This window comes from Vulpes vulpes, chromosome 7, assembly GCF_048418805.1.
Source record: "Vulpes vulpes isolate BD-2025 chromosome 7, VulVul3, whole genome shotgun sequence".
In the NCBI taxonomy this organism is placed as follows: domain Eukaryota; kingdom Metazoa; phylum Chordata; class Mammalia; order Carnivora; family Canidae; genus Vulpes; species Vulpes vulpes.
The window spans coordinates 99,840,715-99,861,116 of record NC_132786.1 but is presented as its reverse complement, the minus strand read 5'-3'; the positions used below and the strand labels follow the sequence as shown (position 1 = coordinate 99,861,116).

Genomic DNA, 20,402 nt, shown 5'->3' with positions numbered 1-20,402 from the left:
CTAATATAGCTTCAACTTGTACTATAGACAACAGTATCTTATAGTGGTATTCTAAATGATATATTTGCTTTTGCTCAAAAAGTAAAAAAATCAAATCAAATACTGGATGCCTACTTTGTGTTCAGTACTTTGGGTTAAAAATGAGCCTTAAGTATGATCATGAAACACAGTCATAATTTGAGAACTTACTTATAATTGTAAAACAAAAGAAAAATATTCTTTGAATTCTTTCTTTAAGAGAAAAATTATGATTTGAAAATAATAATTACCCTTCACCCTGCCCTTATGACTTTAAAATTAACTATTTAATAATTTAACAACATGTAGGCAATAGTATTATAATTTTAAAAATGCTCAGAGTGTGTTAAAATAACTTTCACCTTGGTATGGAGTATATATGTATTTACCAGGAATTAAGCCCAATGTATTTGCATCTCAAATTGTTACATGGGGACAGAGATTAATTTAGTTTGTCATCCAAATACAATTACTTATTAAGTAAATTTAAATATTCTGTTGTATATAACAAACTAAGAGAGCTCACTGATGGTGCTGAATTGATTTAGAAAAGTAACAGTTCTTTCTTTTAACTATATACAGAAATTTCCAAACACACTAAAAAGAGACCAAAACAATGAGGACTAGAGCCTGTGCCTTTTTAAAACTGTAGTGCAACAGAGGAAATAAGTGAACATTTACTGGACTGAATTGTTCTATCCATGCTCAAGCTTATAACTTTTTTTCATGAATTCTATAGTAAAAGAGATTTCTTTTTCCTTTAAAATCTAGAACAAGGTTTTTCAATTTTTTTTTTTTTTTTTGGCTGTTGTTTTTTGGTTAACAAATTCCTTTGAGACTCTGATGCAGGCTATATATCTTATCTTAAAAATATGCTCATCTCAACACTTCTTTGATGCTGATAAATGGACCTTAAATTTAGAGTTGGAAGTGTACTCTTGAGTCCTTAGTTTGTATGCGCTACTAAAATGTTACACATTTTAGGGGCACCTGGATGGTTCAGTGGTTGGGCATTTGCCTTTGGCTTGGGTCGTGATCTCGGAATTCCGGGATTGAGTCCCATGTCCGGCTGCCTGTGGGGAGTCTGCTTTTCCCTCTGCTCCCACTGTGTCTATCATGAATGAATAAATAAAATCTTAAAAAAATCTAAAAAATCTAAAAAAATGTTACACATTTTAGAAGATTTTCACTTGAATAAATCAAAGAAAGTGTCTTTTATCTTTGGTTCTATCATCTAGATTGATAAAAATTAACATGAAGAAAGGAGAAGGGTTAACTGTTCCCTTTCAGAATGTAGAGTTTTCAGTTTTACAATGTAAAGATTACAATTTTACCTAAGGAGCAATTTGAAACATGTAAGATGAGGGGTGGGGTGTTGTCCTTCATATTTCAAAGTATATAATCAAAATTTTATGATGTTTGTACTTCCCTTGTTTGTTATGTATATGCTGGGTTTGTGATATAATTTAGTAGTGGCTTCTCCAAATGTTTTAATTTTCTCTAAGTTGATATCATAAAGCCTTCTGCCAATATAGAAATATGTAGAATTTTATAGTTCATCATTAAATTTCAAAACTTCAGCTTTAAAACAATTTCATTACTTGAGGCAGCATTTGTTTTAGAATATTTGGAAAGTCATTTGTATGAGTAGTAGCCTCAGTTTAGTTAAGCAAACCTTGAACCACTTTTGATGACTCCACCTTAGCCAACACTACTCAATGCATAGGTTACTGCTTTTTTCAGTTACATTTGTAAATCTGTCTTGGTTTCTCCATGATACAGCTGTCAAGATCTTTTTTTATCTTAACCAAAGAAAGGAACGATGCATCAGCAAGTGGGTTGCAAGTGGAACAAAAGAGTTATGATAAACACCCTGAAAATAAAGATAGCAGGGATGATTCAACAATGAGAGACAATCTATGTAGATACCAGGGTCTAATCTTCCCATACACTCTGTGTGTGTGTGTATGTGTGTGTATGGTGTGTGCAGGGGAAGACTGAAGGCTCGTGGGGAAGATGTGCTATTGCTGGAACAGCTGTATTTCTAACTCTTCCAAATTGTAATTGGGTTGTGTACAAGAATTTTTCAGAGTGTGGGTGGGCAGAAAAAAATCCAGCTTCACATCAGAATGTTAACCAAAGAGGAACCATGTACCTTTGTATTTTTGTAGTGTAAGGAGGAGGCAAACAGCAAGTCGTTTCCTATGTGAATAGCGAAGAAGTACCTTACCATTTCCAGTTCCATCTTAGCAGGATAGTGGGTTAGCTGAGCATGGGCGATGGAATCAGATTTCCTGGGTCGAATCCTCATTCTGTCACTTAATTGGTGTTTGACCTTGGGAAGTGTCCTTAATTACCCTGTGCCTCAATTTCCTTACTCAGTAAAATTTAAATAATAATAGAATGTATCAAAGAAGTGTCGTAAGCTAAGACCTACAAGGCTCAACTGTAGTGCCCGGCAGATCAGTGCTCAATGAAAGCAAACTTCTCTTAGTAGTTACTTACTCTGTATTATTGATCTATTATTGTTACTACTAATAACAGGAGCATTCCATTTTATAATGGAAGACATTTACCTTCTTTTTGTTATTTTGGAGAGTTTCTCCTTTCTCTATACTTGGGAATCCTGTTGACCTTGCTGTTATTCTTGATGATTCCACTCTTGCTCCTGCCTTCCTTTGGTGTCCTTGTACAAACCATCTGTGAAAGCCAAGCCTTTTTTTTCCTTCTTTTTTTCTTTTTTTCTGGCTAATATGTCACTTATTAATCCTTCTCTTCTCAGGGCTCCAGGAAATCAGGAACTAAAGGAATTCATGAAACTAATGTAGTCAAAGGTGTAATTCTGCCTGAATTGGAGCTGTGGAACTAGGAATTTAATTGGAATTTGTACCTCTTTTTTGTGGGTTTTCTGAGGATATGATGGTTGGATATTTTTCCCTTCCATTACTAAGCTGGTTGCTAGAACATATTACATTTCTTTTTTTGTTTTATCATTTGAGTGTCTTCAAATATTTTTTCTTCTTTCTTTAGTTTTTCTTCTTCTTTCTCACTCTTTTTTTTTCATTTTTGCTTCATAATTGTCCAGAATGTTGTGGTTAATTTAACAACTTCAATCCTTTTCTGAGACTCTTTTCTTGGCTTTCAACTGGGCAGAAAATATTTTAGCTATGTATTATATTACTGTGATGTAGTAAAGTTGATGATCAAACAAAATACCTCCATTCAATAACAAACTTTACTTGGCTCATAAAGAATAGCATTCCATCATTTATACCTACAAAAACACAGATCAGTTTACTAGACCATTCTTTCCCTCAGTCTAATAATGTAACAGTAATTGCATTCATTGTAATTTTTCACACCTAATTGTCCAACTTTTGCTTTTCTGAAATTTAAATAAACTTCTTCTCTAAATAGATACTCAAGCAGTTAAAAAGAAAAACATTTTAATATGATTAAGCTGAACCTTGATAAGTAAGTATAAATCATTAAGAAAACATGCCCAACAATTTCAGTTACATTAGCGATGATTTTTAGTGTATTTCCACAGACATTATCATCAAAGATACTATGCTTTTGTCCAAAAAGTGTGTCTCTTTAAATTTGGTGTTTTTGCTTGGAATTCTAATATTTCTGCAATTTTTCCCATGTAAGAAGTGTCCAAATCCACAATACTTAGACATATAAATAAATACTAAAAGAAAAACGGATCTCATACCTTGGGCTGAATTCAGTGTTCTTCCAGGGGTGTGGATGGATGTACAGAGTATTTTTAGGGCATGGTTAGTCAGTTTTATTTGACCATGTAACTGCTGCCCTGACTTTGGTTGAATCCTCCCAATGACTTTTTTTTTTTTTTTTTGGTATTTTTTTTTATTGGAGTTCGATTTGCCAACATACAGCATAACACTCAGAGCTCATCCTATCAAGTGCCCCCCTTGTGGCTCAGTGGTAGAGCATCTGCCTTTGGCTCAGGTCATGATCTTGGAATCCTGGGATCTAGTCCCACATCAGGCTCCCTGCAGAGAGCCTGCTTCTCCCTCCCAATGACTTCATGTACTCCCAATGTGAGCAATGACTGCACTCCATTCAGCTAGCCATCTTCCCCAATTAACTGTAGACAAAAGTCCTTGGGGCTGTGACTGGGACTGTAGGCTCTGGAGTTAGCAAGGGTATGAATCCTAGAGTCCAAGCCTCAACAGGTTACTTAATTTCTTTAAGCTTCAATTTTCTTCTCTTTAAAGAAAGATAATATTGATAATAAATGCCATTATAAAATTGATATGAGGACTAATGAGATAATGTACATATAGTGCTTGTCCTATATCTATGTGAAAAATTTCAAAAAATATTAGCTCATTAGAAGCAGTAGTTTAAAATGGTTTTAGGAAAATTCAAAAGTGCACTGGGTCATAAGTGTGTGAAAGCTCATATATTTGCAGTATGAAAGATGCTGTTTTTACTTGCTAGCACATAAAGCTATTTAGTGGAAAGAGAATATGGTTAAGAAAGTAGAACTTAGTATAAATTTCTATTTAGTAAGTCTAGTCTTAGGGTAAAGGAATAGCAATAGCAGAATCCAGAAGCAAAAGTAAAGAGAGAAAGATAAACACATTCCAAATCCTGGACTAGCGATGAGGATAGGTGGCTGTGATATGCTGTGATAGAAAAAGCACAGTGCTTGGAGGCAAAATAATGTTTCTGCTCTCTTATCAATATATAATGATGATGTTGGACTGGATGTTTTCAGGGTTTTCTTTGAGCTGTAACTTAATGTAAATCTGAAAAATTATCTTCTACATGGACTAAATGTTTCAATAGGTTATTGAAATGTTTAAACAGATAGTTTAAATACTTAAGCGGATTAATGGCCTTCTAAAGGTGTCCACATCCTCATTCCTGGGACCTGTGAAGGTAACAGACGTTACCTTACATGTCAAAAGGACTTTGCTCATGTGATTAGGAATCTTGAGATGGGTATATTATCCTGGATTTTCTATGTGAGCCTAACATAATCACAAGGGACCTTATAAGAATAAGAGAGGGAAGGTCAAAGGCAGAGAGAAATGTGACAAAGGAAGGCAGAGATCAGAGAGATGTAGGCCAAAGAACATGGGAAGCTTCTAGAAGTTGGAAAAGAACAAGGGGCGTATTTGTCCCCAGAGCCCATAGAGACTGATTTTAGGCTTTTGACTCCAGAACTATAAGATAGTAAATCTGTGTTGTTGTTGTTGTTTTTTAAAGATTTTATTTATTTGACTGAGGAGATAGCACAAGCAGGGGGCGTGGGAAGGAGAGCGTGAGGGAAAAGCAGGCTCCCTGTTAAGCCGATGTGGGGTTGAATCCTAGGACCCTGGGATCATGACCTGAGCTGAAGGCAGACCCTTAACTGACTGGGCCACCCAGGGGCCCCCTTTGTTGTTTTAACTCACCAAGTTTATGGTAGTTTGTTACAGCAGCAATAGGAAACAAGCAATAGAAAAGTAATACAAGCTTTATCAATGTGGTTTTGCTAAAAGGAGGCAAATTGTGTTACTTGAGGGACTATGTAGAGATATTTCGTGATCTATGCTTTTTTTATATATGTAATTATGGCTTTTAAATGAACTTGGTTTAATTTAATTTTGAAATAATTTGTTTGTTTTTAAAGATTTTATTTGAGAGAGAGCATGAGCAGGGTGGGAGCGGTAGAGGGAAAGAGAGAGGGGGAGTCGCAGACTCTTTACTGAACAGGGAGCCAGATGTAGGTCTTGATTCAAAGACTCCAAGATCATAATCTGAGCCAAAGGCAGATGCTTAACTGACTGAGCCACTCAGGCACCCTAATAATTTGGTACTTAAGTGTACAATTGCCAAATTGCTTCTCCTTGTGGGCCACATTTCCCACAATACTTGTATCTGTAAAAGTTTACAAAGAGTCTTTTATCTTTTAAAAATATCTTTTATCTACATTTAAAATGTCTATAGAAGTCTTTTATCTACATTGCCTGGTCTTGAGGACTTCCTGGTCTTAGAATAACACTGATTTCTGCCAGCTGTGATTCATAGCCTAAGCTTAGACTGACCTCAATCTAAACCTGGCTAAGCATCCTTGCCCTCTACTTGTCTTTTACCTTTGGGATTGGATACAGTTATAAGAGACAAGAATGAAGCACTAGTTTTAAAAGGGGTGGGGAGAGTACCTGTAAATACCTGGCTTAGAAAGGCCTAAATACAGTGAAGGCATCTGACCAGAGGTCAGGATCCATTAAAGAGTCATTCTCTAAATGTTAATATTTTACAGTAGCCCTCAGCCCTCATCACATTTTATCCTTTGTACTACCTTTCCTTCCTAGGAGATAAAGCTAGCTGTTCATTGAGTCTTAAAATAATTGAAACACCAATGAGAGTATCCATGGAATATAAACTTCAGCAAGGATAAGGTATAGCACAGATGTTAGTGAAAAGAAAAAAACACCAATGTCACATCTGTTCTATAACTAACCCAACCAATCTACTTTATATCTTGCCACTCCTTAAAATAAGCTGTAGTGTGTTTTTATGTTAAGTCAACTTAGCTTTATATTAAGTCAAATTAGGTCATACTTAATAACCTTGCTGTTAGCCTACTCAATGGGTTAGTTTAATAGTATACACAGAGTGCTTCTGATATGACCTACTGTATGATAATTATTTCCCATTAGTGTCCACCTATGTATTCATTGTTTTAATTCTGAGCTCTTATTCCAAAAGGTTTATGAGGTGAAATCATTGGTTGATTAGAAAGTTCACTCATAAAAAAAAAAGTTCACTCATAAGAACTAGTCAAGGAAGGAAATTGGGAAACTTGAAAGGGAAAGAATGAGGATAGAGGCATTGGAAGACACAGTAGTTTTCAAGCCTTTATTAATTTCTCTACCATTAATAATAATTACTGAATTATTTCAAAATTAAATAAACCAATTCATGTGCCATAATAAAAGGCTAAAATTAATTAAAGTTAATTAAATTAAAATTAAAATTGTCATGTGAATGGAAATAAAATGTTTTTCTGGACTTATGCTGGCTTAGAATAGAAGTAAACTATCCAACAGATCACTAATGCGTGAAAATACTCGTGACATGATGTGGTTGTTGAAATAAAAATAATTTGCAGCCTACCAGGTCATCTTTTCAGTAAATGTGTGTGCCTCATTTTAGTATCAGTAATGCAACCTGCTACTATAACTGTCTTCAAAAACTGAATCATCTAGAGTTTATTGAATATCTACTATATCTGAGGCACTGTAAGAAGATAATGCATCTTAAATTTGCTGATTTAGTGCCATGAATAATGTGGTGTTCATTACTCAAAGTCCTCAAATAAATATCAAGTTGTGAACTATAAACCTAAACTTATTATTATTTGATAATTATGAGTTTAATGAGTGATTTAAAATTTAAAAATTAGATTTGAATCTGCTGAAGTACCTTCTCATTTCTTCCTTTCTTTAAAGATAAAAATCTCAATCCATGATTTAGCTTCTTTTTCAGTTGTAGAACACTTGCTTTAAGAAAAAGTATAGGGATTAAATAGACTTATAAAATCGATAATGTGTGTATAAATGATTGTTCATTTTGAAAAAATTATTACAAGTGTCCTCAAAATCCTGAGCTCATCAAAGTAAAAAATTCCAGGGCTGACTGAAATAATTTTGGGGACAAGATGCTTTGATTACTTTAAAATTAGTGTCTTAATTAAAAGGATATATTTTAAAACCATTTTAAGAACAGTATAGCAGTTTTAAACTTTTAAATTGTGACATCCCCAAAGCACCTAGCCTCCACTTACTTTCCACCTTTATTAGCTGATAACCCCACAGGTCCTTATAAACTGTTTGCGACACCAGTTGTCAGCATGGTTGCTTATTCTGGTGAGAGAAGTGAATTTAAGAGACTGCTACTCATGGAGCATTCTTTAAAATATTTTGTAATAAAATAGTGAAATGGAATAAAGGGGAAAGGAGAAAAAAATGAGTGGGAAATATCAGAAAGGGAGACAGAACATGAAAGACTCCTAACTATGGGAAACGAACTAGGGGTAGTGCAAGGGGAGGTGGGCGGGGGGTGGGGGTGACTGGGTGACGGGCACTGAGGTGGGCACTTGATGGGATGAGCACTGGGTGTTATTCTGTATGTTGGCAAATTGAACACCAATAAAAAATAAATGCATAAAAATAAATAAATAAATAAATAAATATTTTGTGATAAAATGTGAATAAAAATTAGGTGGGGCTATTAATTGGAAAAGAAGGTGTTTTATTGGCATCTGTAAGTATGACTATGGGATTGATGTTGACAGGTTCAAGGGGAAAGTAGGCATTGCAGGTACAAAAATATATTGGAAATATTCTGAGTTTGGTTCCAGATCACTGCAATAAAGCAAATATCACAATAATGTGAGTCAAATGAATTTTTTGGTTTCCCAGTACATATAAAAATTATGTTTACACTACACTATAGTCTATTAAATGTGCAGTAGCATTATTTTTTTTTTAAAAATTCACAAGTGTACATACCTTAATTTAAAAAATACATTATTCCTAAAAAGTGTTAGCCATCATCTGAGTTTTCAGCAAGGCTTAATAATCACTTTACTCGTTGAAGGTCTTGCTTGGCTGCTGACTGATCAGGCTGTGGTTACTCAAGTTGGGGTGGCTGTGGCAATTTCTTAAAATAAGACAATAATGAAGTTTGCTGAATCAATGGACTCTCTTTTATGAACGATTTCTATCATGTGATGCTGTTTGATAGCATTTTACCCAAAGTAGAAATTCTTTCAAAACTGGAATTAATCCTCTTAAACTTTGCTGCTTTATCAAATAAGTTTATGCAATATTTTAAAATCTTTCTTGTCATTTCAACAATCTTTAGAGCGCCTTCACCAGAAGTAGTTTCCATCTCAAGAAACCACTTTCTTTTCCCATCCATTTGAAGTGATTCTTCAACCATTCAGGTTTGATCATGAGATTGCATCAATTCAGTTCCATCTTCAGCCTCCACATCTTGTTATTTCTACAACATCTGCAGACCATCTCCACTGAAATCTTAAACTCTTCCATGCCATCCATGAGGGCCGGAATTGACTTTTTCCAAACCCTTGTTCATACTGATATTTTGACTTCTTCCCATGTATCACAAATGTTCTTACTGGCATCTGGAATCATGAGTCCTTTCCAGAGGATTTTCTATTCCTTTGCCCAGATCCATCAGAGGAATCACTATGCATGGCAGCTACTGCCTTATGAAATGTATTTCGTAAATAATAAGACTTGAAAGTTGAAATTATTCCTTGAATTATGGGGCCACAGAATAGATGCTGTGTTGACAGACATAAGAACAACATTCATCTTATTGTACATCTCCATCAGAGCTCTTGGGTGACCAGGTGCATTGTCAGTGAGTGGTAATATTTTGGAAGACATTTTTTTTTTTTTCCTGAACAGTAGGTCTCAACAGTGGGCTTAAAATATTCAGTAAACCATGTTATAGACAGATATTTTTGTTATTCAGTCTTTGCTGTTCCACTTATGGGAACACAGGCAGAATAGATTTAGCATAATTCTTTAGGGCCCTGGGATTTTCAGAATGGCAAAGGAGCACTGACTTCAACTTTAAGTCATCCATTAGCTTCATTAGCCTCTAACAAAAGTCAGTCTGTGAAGCCAGGCATTGACTTCTTTCTAGCCATGAAAGTCCTACATGGTGTCTTCTCCCAATATAAGACTGTTTCATTTACACTGAAAATCTGTTGTTTAGTAGACACCTTCATTAATTATCGGAGCTAGATCTTCTGGATAATTTGCTGCACATTCTATATCAGCACTTGCTGCTTCATCTTGCTTTTTTTTTTTTTTTTTTTTTGAGAGAATAAGCAAGCAAGCGAGCAAGTGCAGGGGGAAGGCAGAGGAAGAGGGAAGGAAAGAATCTTAAGCAGGCTCTATACTTAGCATGGAGCTCGAAGTAGGGCTCAGAGTCACAATCCTGAGATCGTGACCTGAACCAAAATCAAGAGTCAGATTCTTAACTGATTAAGCCACCCAGGTGCCCCTCATCTTGCACTTTTATATTATAGAGATGGCCTCTTTCCTTAAGCCTCATGAACCAACCTCTGCTAGTTTCAAACTTCTGCAGCTTCCTCAGGCTTCATAGAAATGAAGAGAGTTAGGACCTTGCTCTGGATTAGGCTTTGATTTAACAAATGTTGTAGCTGGTGTGATGTTCTATCCAGAACACCAAAATTTCCTCCATAAGTCTGTTTCACTTTTTTATTATCATTTGTGTGTTCACTGGAGTAGAACATTTAATTTCCTTCAAGAACTTGTCCTTTGCATTCTCAACTTGGCTAACTGTTTGGTGCAAGAGGCCCAGCTTTTGGCCTATCTCAGCTTTCGACATGTCTTCTTCAATAAGTTTATTCATTTCTAGCTTTTGATTTAGAGTGAGCCATGTGTGACTGACTCTTCCTTTCACTCGAACACTTATGGCCATTGTAGGGTTACTGGCCTAACTTCAATATTGTGTCTCAGGGAATAGGAAGGCTTGAGGAGAGGGAAAGAGATGGGGGAGCGGCAGCCAGTAGGTGAGGCATTTAGAAAACACATATCTATCAATTAAATTTACTATCTTAATGGGTGTGGTTTGTAGTGACCCCAAACAATTACAATAGCAACATCAAAGATCACTGATCACAGATTACCATAACAAATATAATAATAATAATTAAAAAGTTTGAAATGTTTTGAGAATTACAAAGATGTGACTCAGAGACAGGAAATGAGCAAATGCTACTAAAAAATGGCACTGATAGACTGACCAAATGCAGCGTTGCCACAAATCTTCCATTTGTAAAAAATGTAATATGGAGGGGAACCTGGCTAGCTCAGTTGGTAAAGCATATGACTTGATCTCAGGGTTATGAGTTCAAGGCTTACATTGGGCATGGAGCCTGGTTGAAAAATCAAATGCAATATCGAAGTGCAATAAAGCAAAACTCCATAAAATGAGGTTTGCCTGTATTAGCTAATCTAGGAAAGGTTACAGATTTGGAGCCTGAAGTTCTCCTGCTCTGGGGCTTTTATGCATATCCATACAGTACTGTACTTTTCCTTTTCCCCACCTGACTCTGGAAACAGAAACCACCAATAGCTTTATATCCATGTATAATAGCAAAGTACCCACAACAGAAGACATGAACAGGTATTTGTCCAAAGAAGACATACAAATTGACAACAAACACATGAAAAGATGCTCAACATCACTCAGCATCAGGGAATACAAATCAAAGTCATAGTGAGATACCACCTCACACCAGTCAGAATGGCTAAAATTAACAACTCAGGAAACAATAGATGTTGATGAAGATACAGAGAAAGGGGAACCCTCTTACACCATTGGTGGGAATGCAAGCTGGTACAGCCACTCTGGAAAACAGTATGGAGGTTCCTCAAAAAGTTAAAAGTAGAGCTACCCTACAGCCCAGCAATTTGCACTACTAGTTATTTATCCGAAGGATACAAACAGTGATCTGAAGGGGCACCTGCACCCCAATGTTTATAGCAGCAAAGTCTACAATAGCCAAACTATGGAAAGAGCCTAGATGTCCATCAACAGATGAATGGATAAAGAAGATGTGGTGTATATACAAACACAATGGAATATTATTCAGCCATCAGAAAGAAAGAAATCTTGCCATTTCAAACAACGTGGATGGAACTAGATGGTATTATGCTAAGTGAAATAAATCAATCAGAGAAAGACAAATAGCATATGATTTCGCTCATATGTAGAATGTAAGGAACAAAGCAGATGAACTTAGGGGAAGGGAAGGAAAAATAAAATAGGATGAAAACAGAGAGGGAGGCCAATCATAAGAGACTCTTAACCATAGGAAACAAAATGAGAGTTGCTGGAGGGGAGGTGGGGGTGGGGTAACTGGGTGACAGGCATTAGGGAGGACCCTTGAAGTAATAAGCACTGAGTGTTATATGCAACTGATGAATCACTAAATTCTACCTCGGAAACTAATAATACAGAATATGCTAGTTAAATTGAATTTAAATTAAAAAGTAGCCACACACACACAAAAATAAAAATAAAAAGTAGCCACAGACTTTCAGTCCTAATGCTCCTAAACAACAGATCTGTTCTCAACCCCCCACTCCTATTTTTATTTTCCACTTAAAAAAAAAAGTGGCAAAAATGCACAAATGGTTTCAGTTTTTTTTCACAATATTTCTGATTATTGGCAGAGTATACTTTAGAGAAGCCGGAAGTGTCACTGTAAATGGAAGAAAATACAATTAAGAATAGAGATAATATCACTAGATGAAACTACATATTTAAGTAAATGGAAAATAAGACTCAGTTTACCAATATTGTTATTTACGCTGAACTTTTAGATAATATATAAAATAAAGGACATATAAAATTTAAACAAGTTACTTGATTGAATAATAGAAGATGGGTTTTTAAATGTTTCACCAGTAATAAACCTAGTTTTATTATTACTTTATTTATAAGTAAGTGTTCATACACAAATATGCCTGTAATTTATTCTGCAAAACCTAAAGCTTGGAATAATGAAATCTTCAGGATAGATCATGGGAGGCAGTTTACTTACTGGTAAATTGTAAGATAATTATCTAATTCTGCCAGAAATTTTACATTGTAATCCTCCTTATCTCCCTAACAAAGCGATATAATAGAATTTTGGGAAATAGCAGGTATTCATTAAAAGAAACACTGAGAGAGGTTAAGACAGAAAATCCTATGGTCTGAAGAATGGGACTTGCTCATAGTGCTTTAATATGTGCTACAAAATGCTGGAAGCTCCAAGGTAAAGTCATTCTCCCTACAATGTCAGGCCCAACTACATCTCTCTCTTTACTAAAATCTTTCAATTTAGTTAATTGGAAAATTTTTCTCTCTTGGAATATATTCCCAATTTTATAGCAGAAGTTGACAAGAAAACAGATTCATTTTGTAGAAAACTGCTTTACAAACACACATCAGAACATTTTTACAAAGGAGGGCTGCAGGCATTATCTCACTTACATGAGTTTCGCAAATTTTATTTCCTTTAAAAAAATCTGGAGAGAAAAGGTTGTGTACACAGAACATGTCTGTACTTGAATAGCATGATTCCAGGTATTGATACATGTAATAAAAGAGATCAAAGCATGCCAAATAATTACTAAGTACTTTCTTTGCATTACACAAAGATCAAAATATGTGCTAACTTCAACAGCATCACTGCACCAACTGTGCATTTACTAATTTAAAATACATATCTCGATTTCTCAGGAGTTCTTGATGAGTTCCCTGTTCCTTTATTTTCCCGTTGTGCAGGACCACTATCAAATCTGCATTCTGTATTGTGGAGAGTCTGTGAGCAACCACTAGGCAAGTCTTCCCCTTCCTGGCCTTATCGAGGGCATGCTGAACCACCTGGAAGAGAAAAGGACCTGTGATTGCTTACTTGACTTAGATGCTAATAAAGTTACCCAAATCAAATTGGTAAAGGTAATCTCATAACATTACTTGTGTATTTGCTTATCCCCAAAGGCAACTGCCCTGCTTTGTGAAGTATCTACTATACTCAATAGAAATTTAGAAAAAGTAATTACAGACACATTTAGGCTTCTAATTAGAAAAGCTTTTGTGATAATGAATAAAAATGAGATGGTTGAAAAAAAAATGAGATGGTTGTTTCTATGTAAATAGGTGGTTTCAAACTCAGATTCAAAAAATAAGATTTCCACACCTAAGTAAAATGACTAATTTTCTCACTTCATTTCTTCTCATATTTATTTATTTTGGTAGAATTAGCTATAAAATTGTCCTGGCTAAAATCTCAGCTGTGATGGGTTATAATGCTGCACCTAGGAAATGAGAGTAGAGGCTGAAAACCAGTATTTGTTGAATATATAATATATTCATTCCAATGATGGATATCTTATTTAAAGATATCTTATCTTTGCCATAACCCCATAAGGTGGAGGGGTATTTTCACTTTTCTGATGAATAAACTGAGATTCAAAAAGTCTAGGTCACTTGACCATGGTCATATTACTAGTAACTGATGAATCCAGGATTACAGGTCAGGTATGTCTGATTCCAAAAATCATGTTTTTTCTTTCATAACAGACTGTCTCCTTAGAAATCAAGAATGATAATCATCTATAAATAGCGATGGTTAACCACATAAGCTCTTAGATCAGATACTCTATTAAAATTCAGAGACGTTACTTAACATTTCTAAGCCTTAGTGTGCTAACCTATAAAACACACATGCTAATAAAATAAGCTAATTCAACAAGTTGTGAGGATTGAGATAATAGCATATACTGGACACTTGGTAAATATTGAAGATTATAATTTGTTCAACCAATGTTCATTTAACAAGGGCCTACTATGTGCAAGAAACTACGAGAGCACAAGGACATAGCAAAATTAAACATCTGAAGGAGCTTGCAGTATAGGTCTATTGGCACATCTGCTTCCTTGTCTTCTTCTCAAACAGAGCTAATAGTCTATAGAAGATGGAGTAACTAGCAGGCTCTGACACTGCAGTGTAGATTACTCTTTTATGCATGCAGATTGCCTTATTCATTTGTTTGGTATCATAAGAATACAAACAAAACAGGAAATATAAGTTATTTTTCTTGGGCTTTTTTCTTTGACAAGAGAAACATTTCAAGAATTAGGCCTTTCTGATAAACCAATCAAGTGAGAAAACCTTTCTAGATCATAAGATGCCCTGTGTCCCAACTCCCTCTCACCTCCCCACCAGTCTCTAACTTTTTTTTAAAGGCCAAAACCTTAATTAGAACTTGTGACCCTATGACTATAATTCTCTCCAGGTTTTTCTTGCCCCAAACTAACCTTGGTTCCTTCCATAATATGGAAGGTTCCTTCCTCTCTTATTTGATATTATATTCTGAGATGAAATAGGAGAATGTTACCTTTTCACTCTCATTATCAAGGGCTGAAGTGGCCTCATCCAACAATAAAATTTTTGGTTTCCGGAGAAGAGCCCTTGCAATAGCTAGTCTTTGTTTCTGGCCTCCAGAAAGCAGTGTTCCTTTCAGTCCAACTTGTGTGTTGTATTTCTATTACGGGAACATGCAATTAAGAAAGCAAGGCTTGGTTATTTAAATTAGCATGGCAACTGTGGGCGAGAACCATCTAAATATTTCAAATTTTCCTACTCTCGAAAATTTGTGTCCCAACAAGTGCTGAAATCTATTCTTGGGCTTTGTTGCATATCAACGCTAAACCAGCAGTAAACACTACCATCTTATTTACATATCTACACTGATCACAAGCAGTAGACCTTTGCCATTATGCTTCTACAAAGGGATTGTTTGAATTAAAGCATAAGAAAAATTATTGGCAAAAGAAAGTTCCTGGTAAACAAATCTTTTTCCATTAAATTACATTACCTTCTATTTTCAGGTCAGAATGGATGAAAGTATATAAAAACAAGGAAGTCACTGAGTTTCTTCACTCTGGCTCTCACCAAACCTCTAGGGGTACATTTCTTCAGAGACTGGGATCCTGTTCTCATTCCTGTAGGTATCTTCCTGGCAGTAAATTAGGCTGGTGTCTAGAGACAGTCTGTTCATCTTTTCAGGCCATAATAGTGACATTTAGCACTCCCAATGTTTCCACAGCCCTCCTACTTACTAATGACCTTTTCTCCAATGTTTTCCTCCACAGAGTGATAAAGAAACTGCTAGAGGGGTAGCCTGATGCTGTTGTAGACTGCTAAATCATGACTGGTCCATTTGGTTAGTGCAAGCAAGCTACCACTTACTTTCTAGATTATCCCATTGCCTCTACTTCCCTCCAAGGTTTCATACTGCTTTCTAGTACCCTTGCTATGTGTCTAACAAATATATACTATTGATATCCAGACAAGAATGTGTGGATGGCCTGACTCCACTGGGAAAGCAAGTCTAATTTTACAACCTACTAAAGGTGGATCCTGTAGCAGCATCATAGAGAAGATGCAGCACGTGATTAGTATCCTGTTCATTTTGTCTTACTACCTTAGAGAAGCTTCAATCAATTGCCTTTCCCTCCACATTTGGCTGCCTTCAAGGGGTACCATTTAGGCAGAGTGGGTATCCAGAGAGCGTGTGACAGAGCCTTATGATAAATGTGTCTACTTCACCTCAAAGTTCGTTTTTCAATTTAAAATGCACAGTTGTTTGCTTTACATAAAACAATGGTGTGTGAATTACTAAAACCCAGTAAAAGTGTCTTTTTTGAAGTGAATGTTCTCTAAAGAAAACAGACTTTATCCCCTCTGTGCTTTTATCTAGGACTGCCAGCCTGCTGGGCCCCTTCCTTCTAAAATGCATTTTATGAAAATTGGAATCAAAGGGCAGGATAATCAGATAAAAGTATGTCATTCATATTCCACACATCACGAAGTTCTCATCCAAATTAGAGAATCCTGGGTGGCTTGAATCCTAGGGACTCCTGGGTGACCCAGCGGTTGAGCATCTACCTTCGGCTCAGGGCGTGATCCTGTAGTCCCAGGATCGAGTCCCTCATCGGGTTCCCTGCAGGGAGCCTGCTTCTCCCTCTGCCTGGGTCTCTGCCTCTCTCTCTGTGTCTCTCACAAATAAATAAATAAAATCTTCAAAACAAAACAAAACAAATTAGAGAAGCCAACCCTAAACTAAAAATTGAGAGAGGATTAGGTAGAAATGATAATGGTCTGCAGCTCTTTCTGCCAGTCTAGCTTAAATTGTACATGGATCGTCCAAGTGTAGCTGAAGAAGATAACAATACTAGCTTAGAAATCACTTTGCATTTCTTGGCCTTCTCTGGATTGCAGGAAGATATTAGTCTCAAGAATGAATTGGATGAAAATTAAATTCATGTTTTTGTCCATCATTAAGCAGAACAGATTATAAATGTATGAATATATACATTGTCTCAATACCAACCTAAAAACATTTTCAAATACTTGAAGATTTTTATTTTTCAATGAAGAACTCCAGAGTTTTATTTTCCTGTTTAAAGACTTTATTTGAGAGAGAGAGCATGAGCAGTGGGGAGGGGCAGAGAGTGGGAGAAATAGACTAGCCACTGAGCAGGGAGCCCAATGCAGGGCTTGAACCCAGGACCCTGAGATCATGACCTGAGCCAGAGGCAGATGCTTAACTGACTGAGCCACCCAGATGCCCCTCATTCTCCTGTTTAAACTGAAAATCTGAATTCTGGCAAACATTGGGATGAATGGTGACTGTCCTGAAATATCCAACCTGTTTATGAGATGCTCAAGAAACAATGGCTTCTCAATATGAACCTGGGGCTAAAGCCAGTTGGGTTCTGGAGGGAACATCAGAAGAGTCTAATTCTAAACCAACTGTATTCTAGAGAACCCCTGCAGTCCCTGGGGAGGAATTTAGGGTGGTTTCAGTGGTCGAAGTCTTATTCAAGTCAAGGCTTGCCTGAGAACTGCATCTACACCTAGTATGATCCTCAAGACCATGGTGGTGTTGCTTCAACTCCTCTCCTAGGTGGATATTCCTGGATGTCTGCGGGTCACCTCTATGGCATACAGTATAGATGTGTTACCCTTAGCATACTCCAAGTTGATGTCTTGCTTTTGACCCTCTGAGTTTGGGTTGCCAGACAGGTCCACAATACCTTACCAGAAATCCTTAGGGCTATATTTGTTTAAGAATTCTGTTTTGGGGGGCACCTGGATGGCTAACTTAGTTAAGCATCTAACTCTTGATTTCGGCTCAGGTCATAGTCTCAGGGTCAGGAGATTGAGCACCATGTTGGATTCTGTGCTTGGCATGGAGCCTGCTTAAGATTCTCTCTCCTGCTCTGCCCCTCTCTTCTGCTATCATCATCGTGGGGCTTGAACTCACAGCCCTGACATTGAGTCACATGCTCTACCAGTTGAGCCAGCCAGGTGCCCTTGTTTGACTTTAGATTCCATAAATTGTATATACTCTATATTATACATACTTAATATATGATCTATAATAACACCCCAAAGAAATTCTGGGGAAGTAAGTGGTAATCAAATATATGAATATTTGTGCAGAAATATTTGATTATTCATTCTAAGTAGGATTAATAAAGACTACAAATAGCTTCACATCATTTTGGACACCAAATAAGTTTGCACCAAACATACAAAATTTGTCTGTAAGGGATGGAGTTTAACAGCTTTTGGAAATTGGAACTGGGGAACAGAAAATGTGGACCTGCATTGCTCTCATCCAGAATATTGTAAAGCATCACGGCTTATCCTTTTAATGCCAATCTCTGCCATCACCACAAAGGCCACAGTGCTTCCTGGATGAGCAAACAAAAGGCTAAGTTTCAGTAGCAATTTTTTGCTTTAAAATCTAATCACATTATTTCTTTGCCTAAAAATGTCTGAAGACTTCCTATTTCCAATGAGTCCAAGCTTCTTAGATTATTATATTGGAATCTTCACATTTAGTCACAATTAGCTCATATTTTGGCCTCTTCTCAGTTTCCCCAATTTATGCCTTATGATCAGGATTTTAAATTTATTTCCTTCCAAATACCTGAAACTCTTTTATATGTATATGTTTCCATGTGCTTATTCTGTCTTCTACGTATGAATTTGTCCCCCTCTCTGCCTGGGGAACTCTTACTCATTCTTTAAGACCCAGTTTAAGGGCAGCCCGGGTGGCTCAGCAGTTTAGCGCTGCCTTTGGCCCAGGGCCTGATCCTAGAGACTCAAGTTGAGTCCCATGTCAGGCTCCCTGCATGGAGCCTGCTTCTCCCTCAGCCTGTGTCTCTGCCTCCCTCTCTCTCTCTCTCTCTGTCTCTCATTAATAAATAAATAAAAATCTAAAAAAGACCCAGTTTAAAACAACATCTTCTGTGTGATTTTCTCTGAGCTCCTAGAGACTTTTGTCATTCCTTCCTTTGTATTCTTATCATATGCTCTGTGTGTTTTCATTTCAGCAGGCTGTCCAGTGTATCATATACTTTCTTGCTCACTTTTCACAGACATCTTGAGCCACATGTTGGCAATTCCACTTTTCCATTATCTTTTAAATCCCTTTCCTTGTTTTATTTCACTTTATAATTACTAATTCAGGCATTCATAACACTGGAAATAGCTTCTAAGTTATCTCCCGCCTCCTTGTCTTTTCCTCATTGCAAATGGTCATTGACATTGCTGCTAGATGTGATGTCTAATGTCCTATGCCCAAATGATATTTTGGCACCAGATTTCTTTATGGTTCTACATATAGTTTTTTGGGTAACTGATATGAAGTCAAACTAAAGTTAAACTTAAAAACACTGAGAACAAGTTATTCTTTCTTTTTGGGAAATAACATCATCCTGGTTCTCAAAGTTTATTGTAAAAAGCACATTGAGTCTCTGCAATGTGTAGTTTTGGGTAAATTGGGAAATAATACAACAAAAATAATGAAAGGTAATAAACAATTTAAGAGTAAGAGTCAAATGGTGTAACTATGAAATGGATAGCATTTTATCATACATAAATTAAAGAATAAAATAACCTACCAGGATTGTGTGGATAACACTCTGATCACAAATCAATAATGCAATGAGTGCCTTGCTTAAAAAGGGGACTTACCACTGGAAGACATTCACAGGGTCACAATGTTCATAAAAAAATATGGCAATCCTTTCATTATGGTTAGTACTGTAGAATCTTACTAGAGTAGGGTAAATTTTTTGTTAATGGTTCCTTTTTAGTTACAGGCACCATTTTGTGTGGACAGGAGATGGTGAGGGGAGATCTACTAGTATAAAAGTTAGTATGAAAAAAAAGTTAGACAGTATGGTGACCATTACTCTCCCCAAAAGAATAGGATACTAGGTTAATTGTTTAATGGTTATTAAACTTTGGCATTTCCTTTTAAAGTGAGCTAGAAAATTTCATTATAAAAGTTTGTTTCTAGTTAAAAGTAGATATATTTTAATTTTATTTGTGTGACAGTGTATGCAGGTATAAACACTCAGATATTGTAAGCACTTTATGTTATGATTACCCATCTCTGTACACCACTTCTGGATTTGTATTAATGCTTGCTATGCTAAAGCCTTTTCTACAGTTAGCCAAGACTTTTAACTTTTCTGTGTCAGCTGTCACAGCAATTTCAGAGAAGTGACAAAAATGGCAGTCAAGGACCTAACACTCTAGTGGGGAGAGGAGACACTAAACAAGTCAATAATCCCTTGGAGTAATTTTAGATTGTGATAAGCACATCGAAAACTATGTAGTAGGTGACAAAAGTGGTAGGGACTCTTCTAAGTAAGGTGGCCAGGGAGGGTCTCTGCAAAATGGCATTTCAAGGAGCTTGAATATTAAGGAGCTG

The 20,402-nt window shown here is 36.3% G+C and overlaps 1 protein-coding gene across 3 annotated transcripts in view; it reads right to left on the bottom strand.

Annotated features, from left to right (window-relative positions):
* Nucleotides 1–13,084: 13,084 nt before the first annotated feature.
* Nucleotides 13,085–20,402, bottom strand: part of ABCB5 (ATP binding cassette subfamily B member 5) — a 151,567-nt gene continuing 144,249 nt past the window's right edge. For all 3 annotated transcript variants that reach the window (XM_025993346.2, XM_072764517.1, XM_072764518.1), the window contains 2 exons: nucleotides 15,003–15,149; nucleotides 13,085–13,485 (listed from right to left, as the gene is read on the bottom strand). In XM_025993346.2, the coding sequence (XP_025849131.2) occupies nucleotides 13,288–13,485; nucleotides 15,003–15,149 (345 nt within the window). In that variant the 3' untranslated portion in view covers nucleotides 13,085–13,287. The remainder of the gene's footprint in view (nucleotides 13,486–15,002; nucleotides 15,150–20,402) is intronic.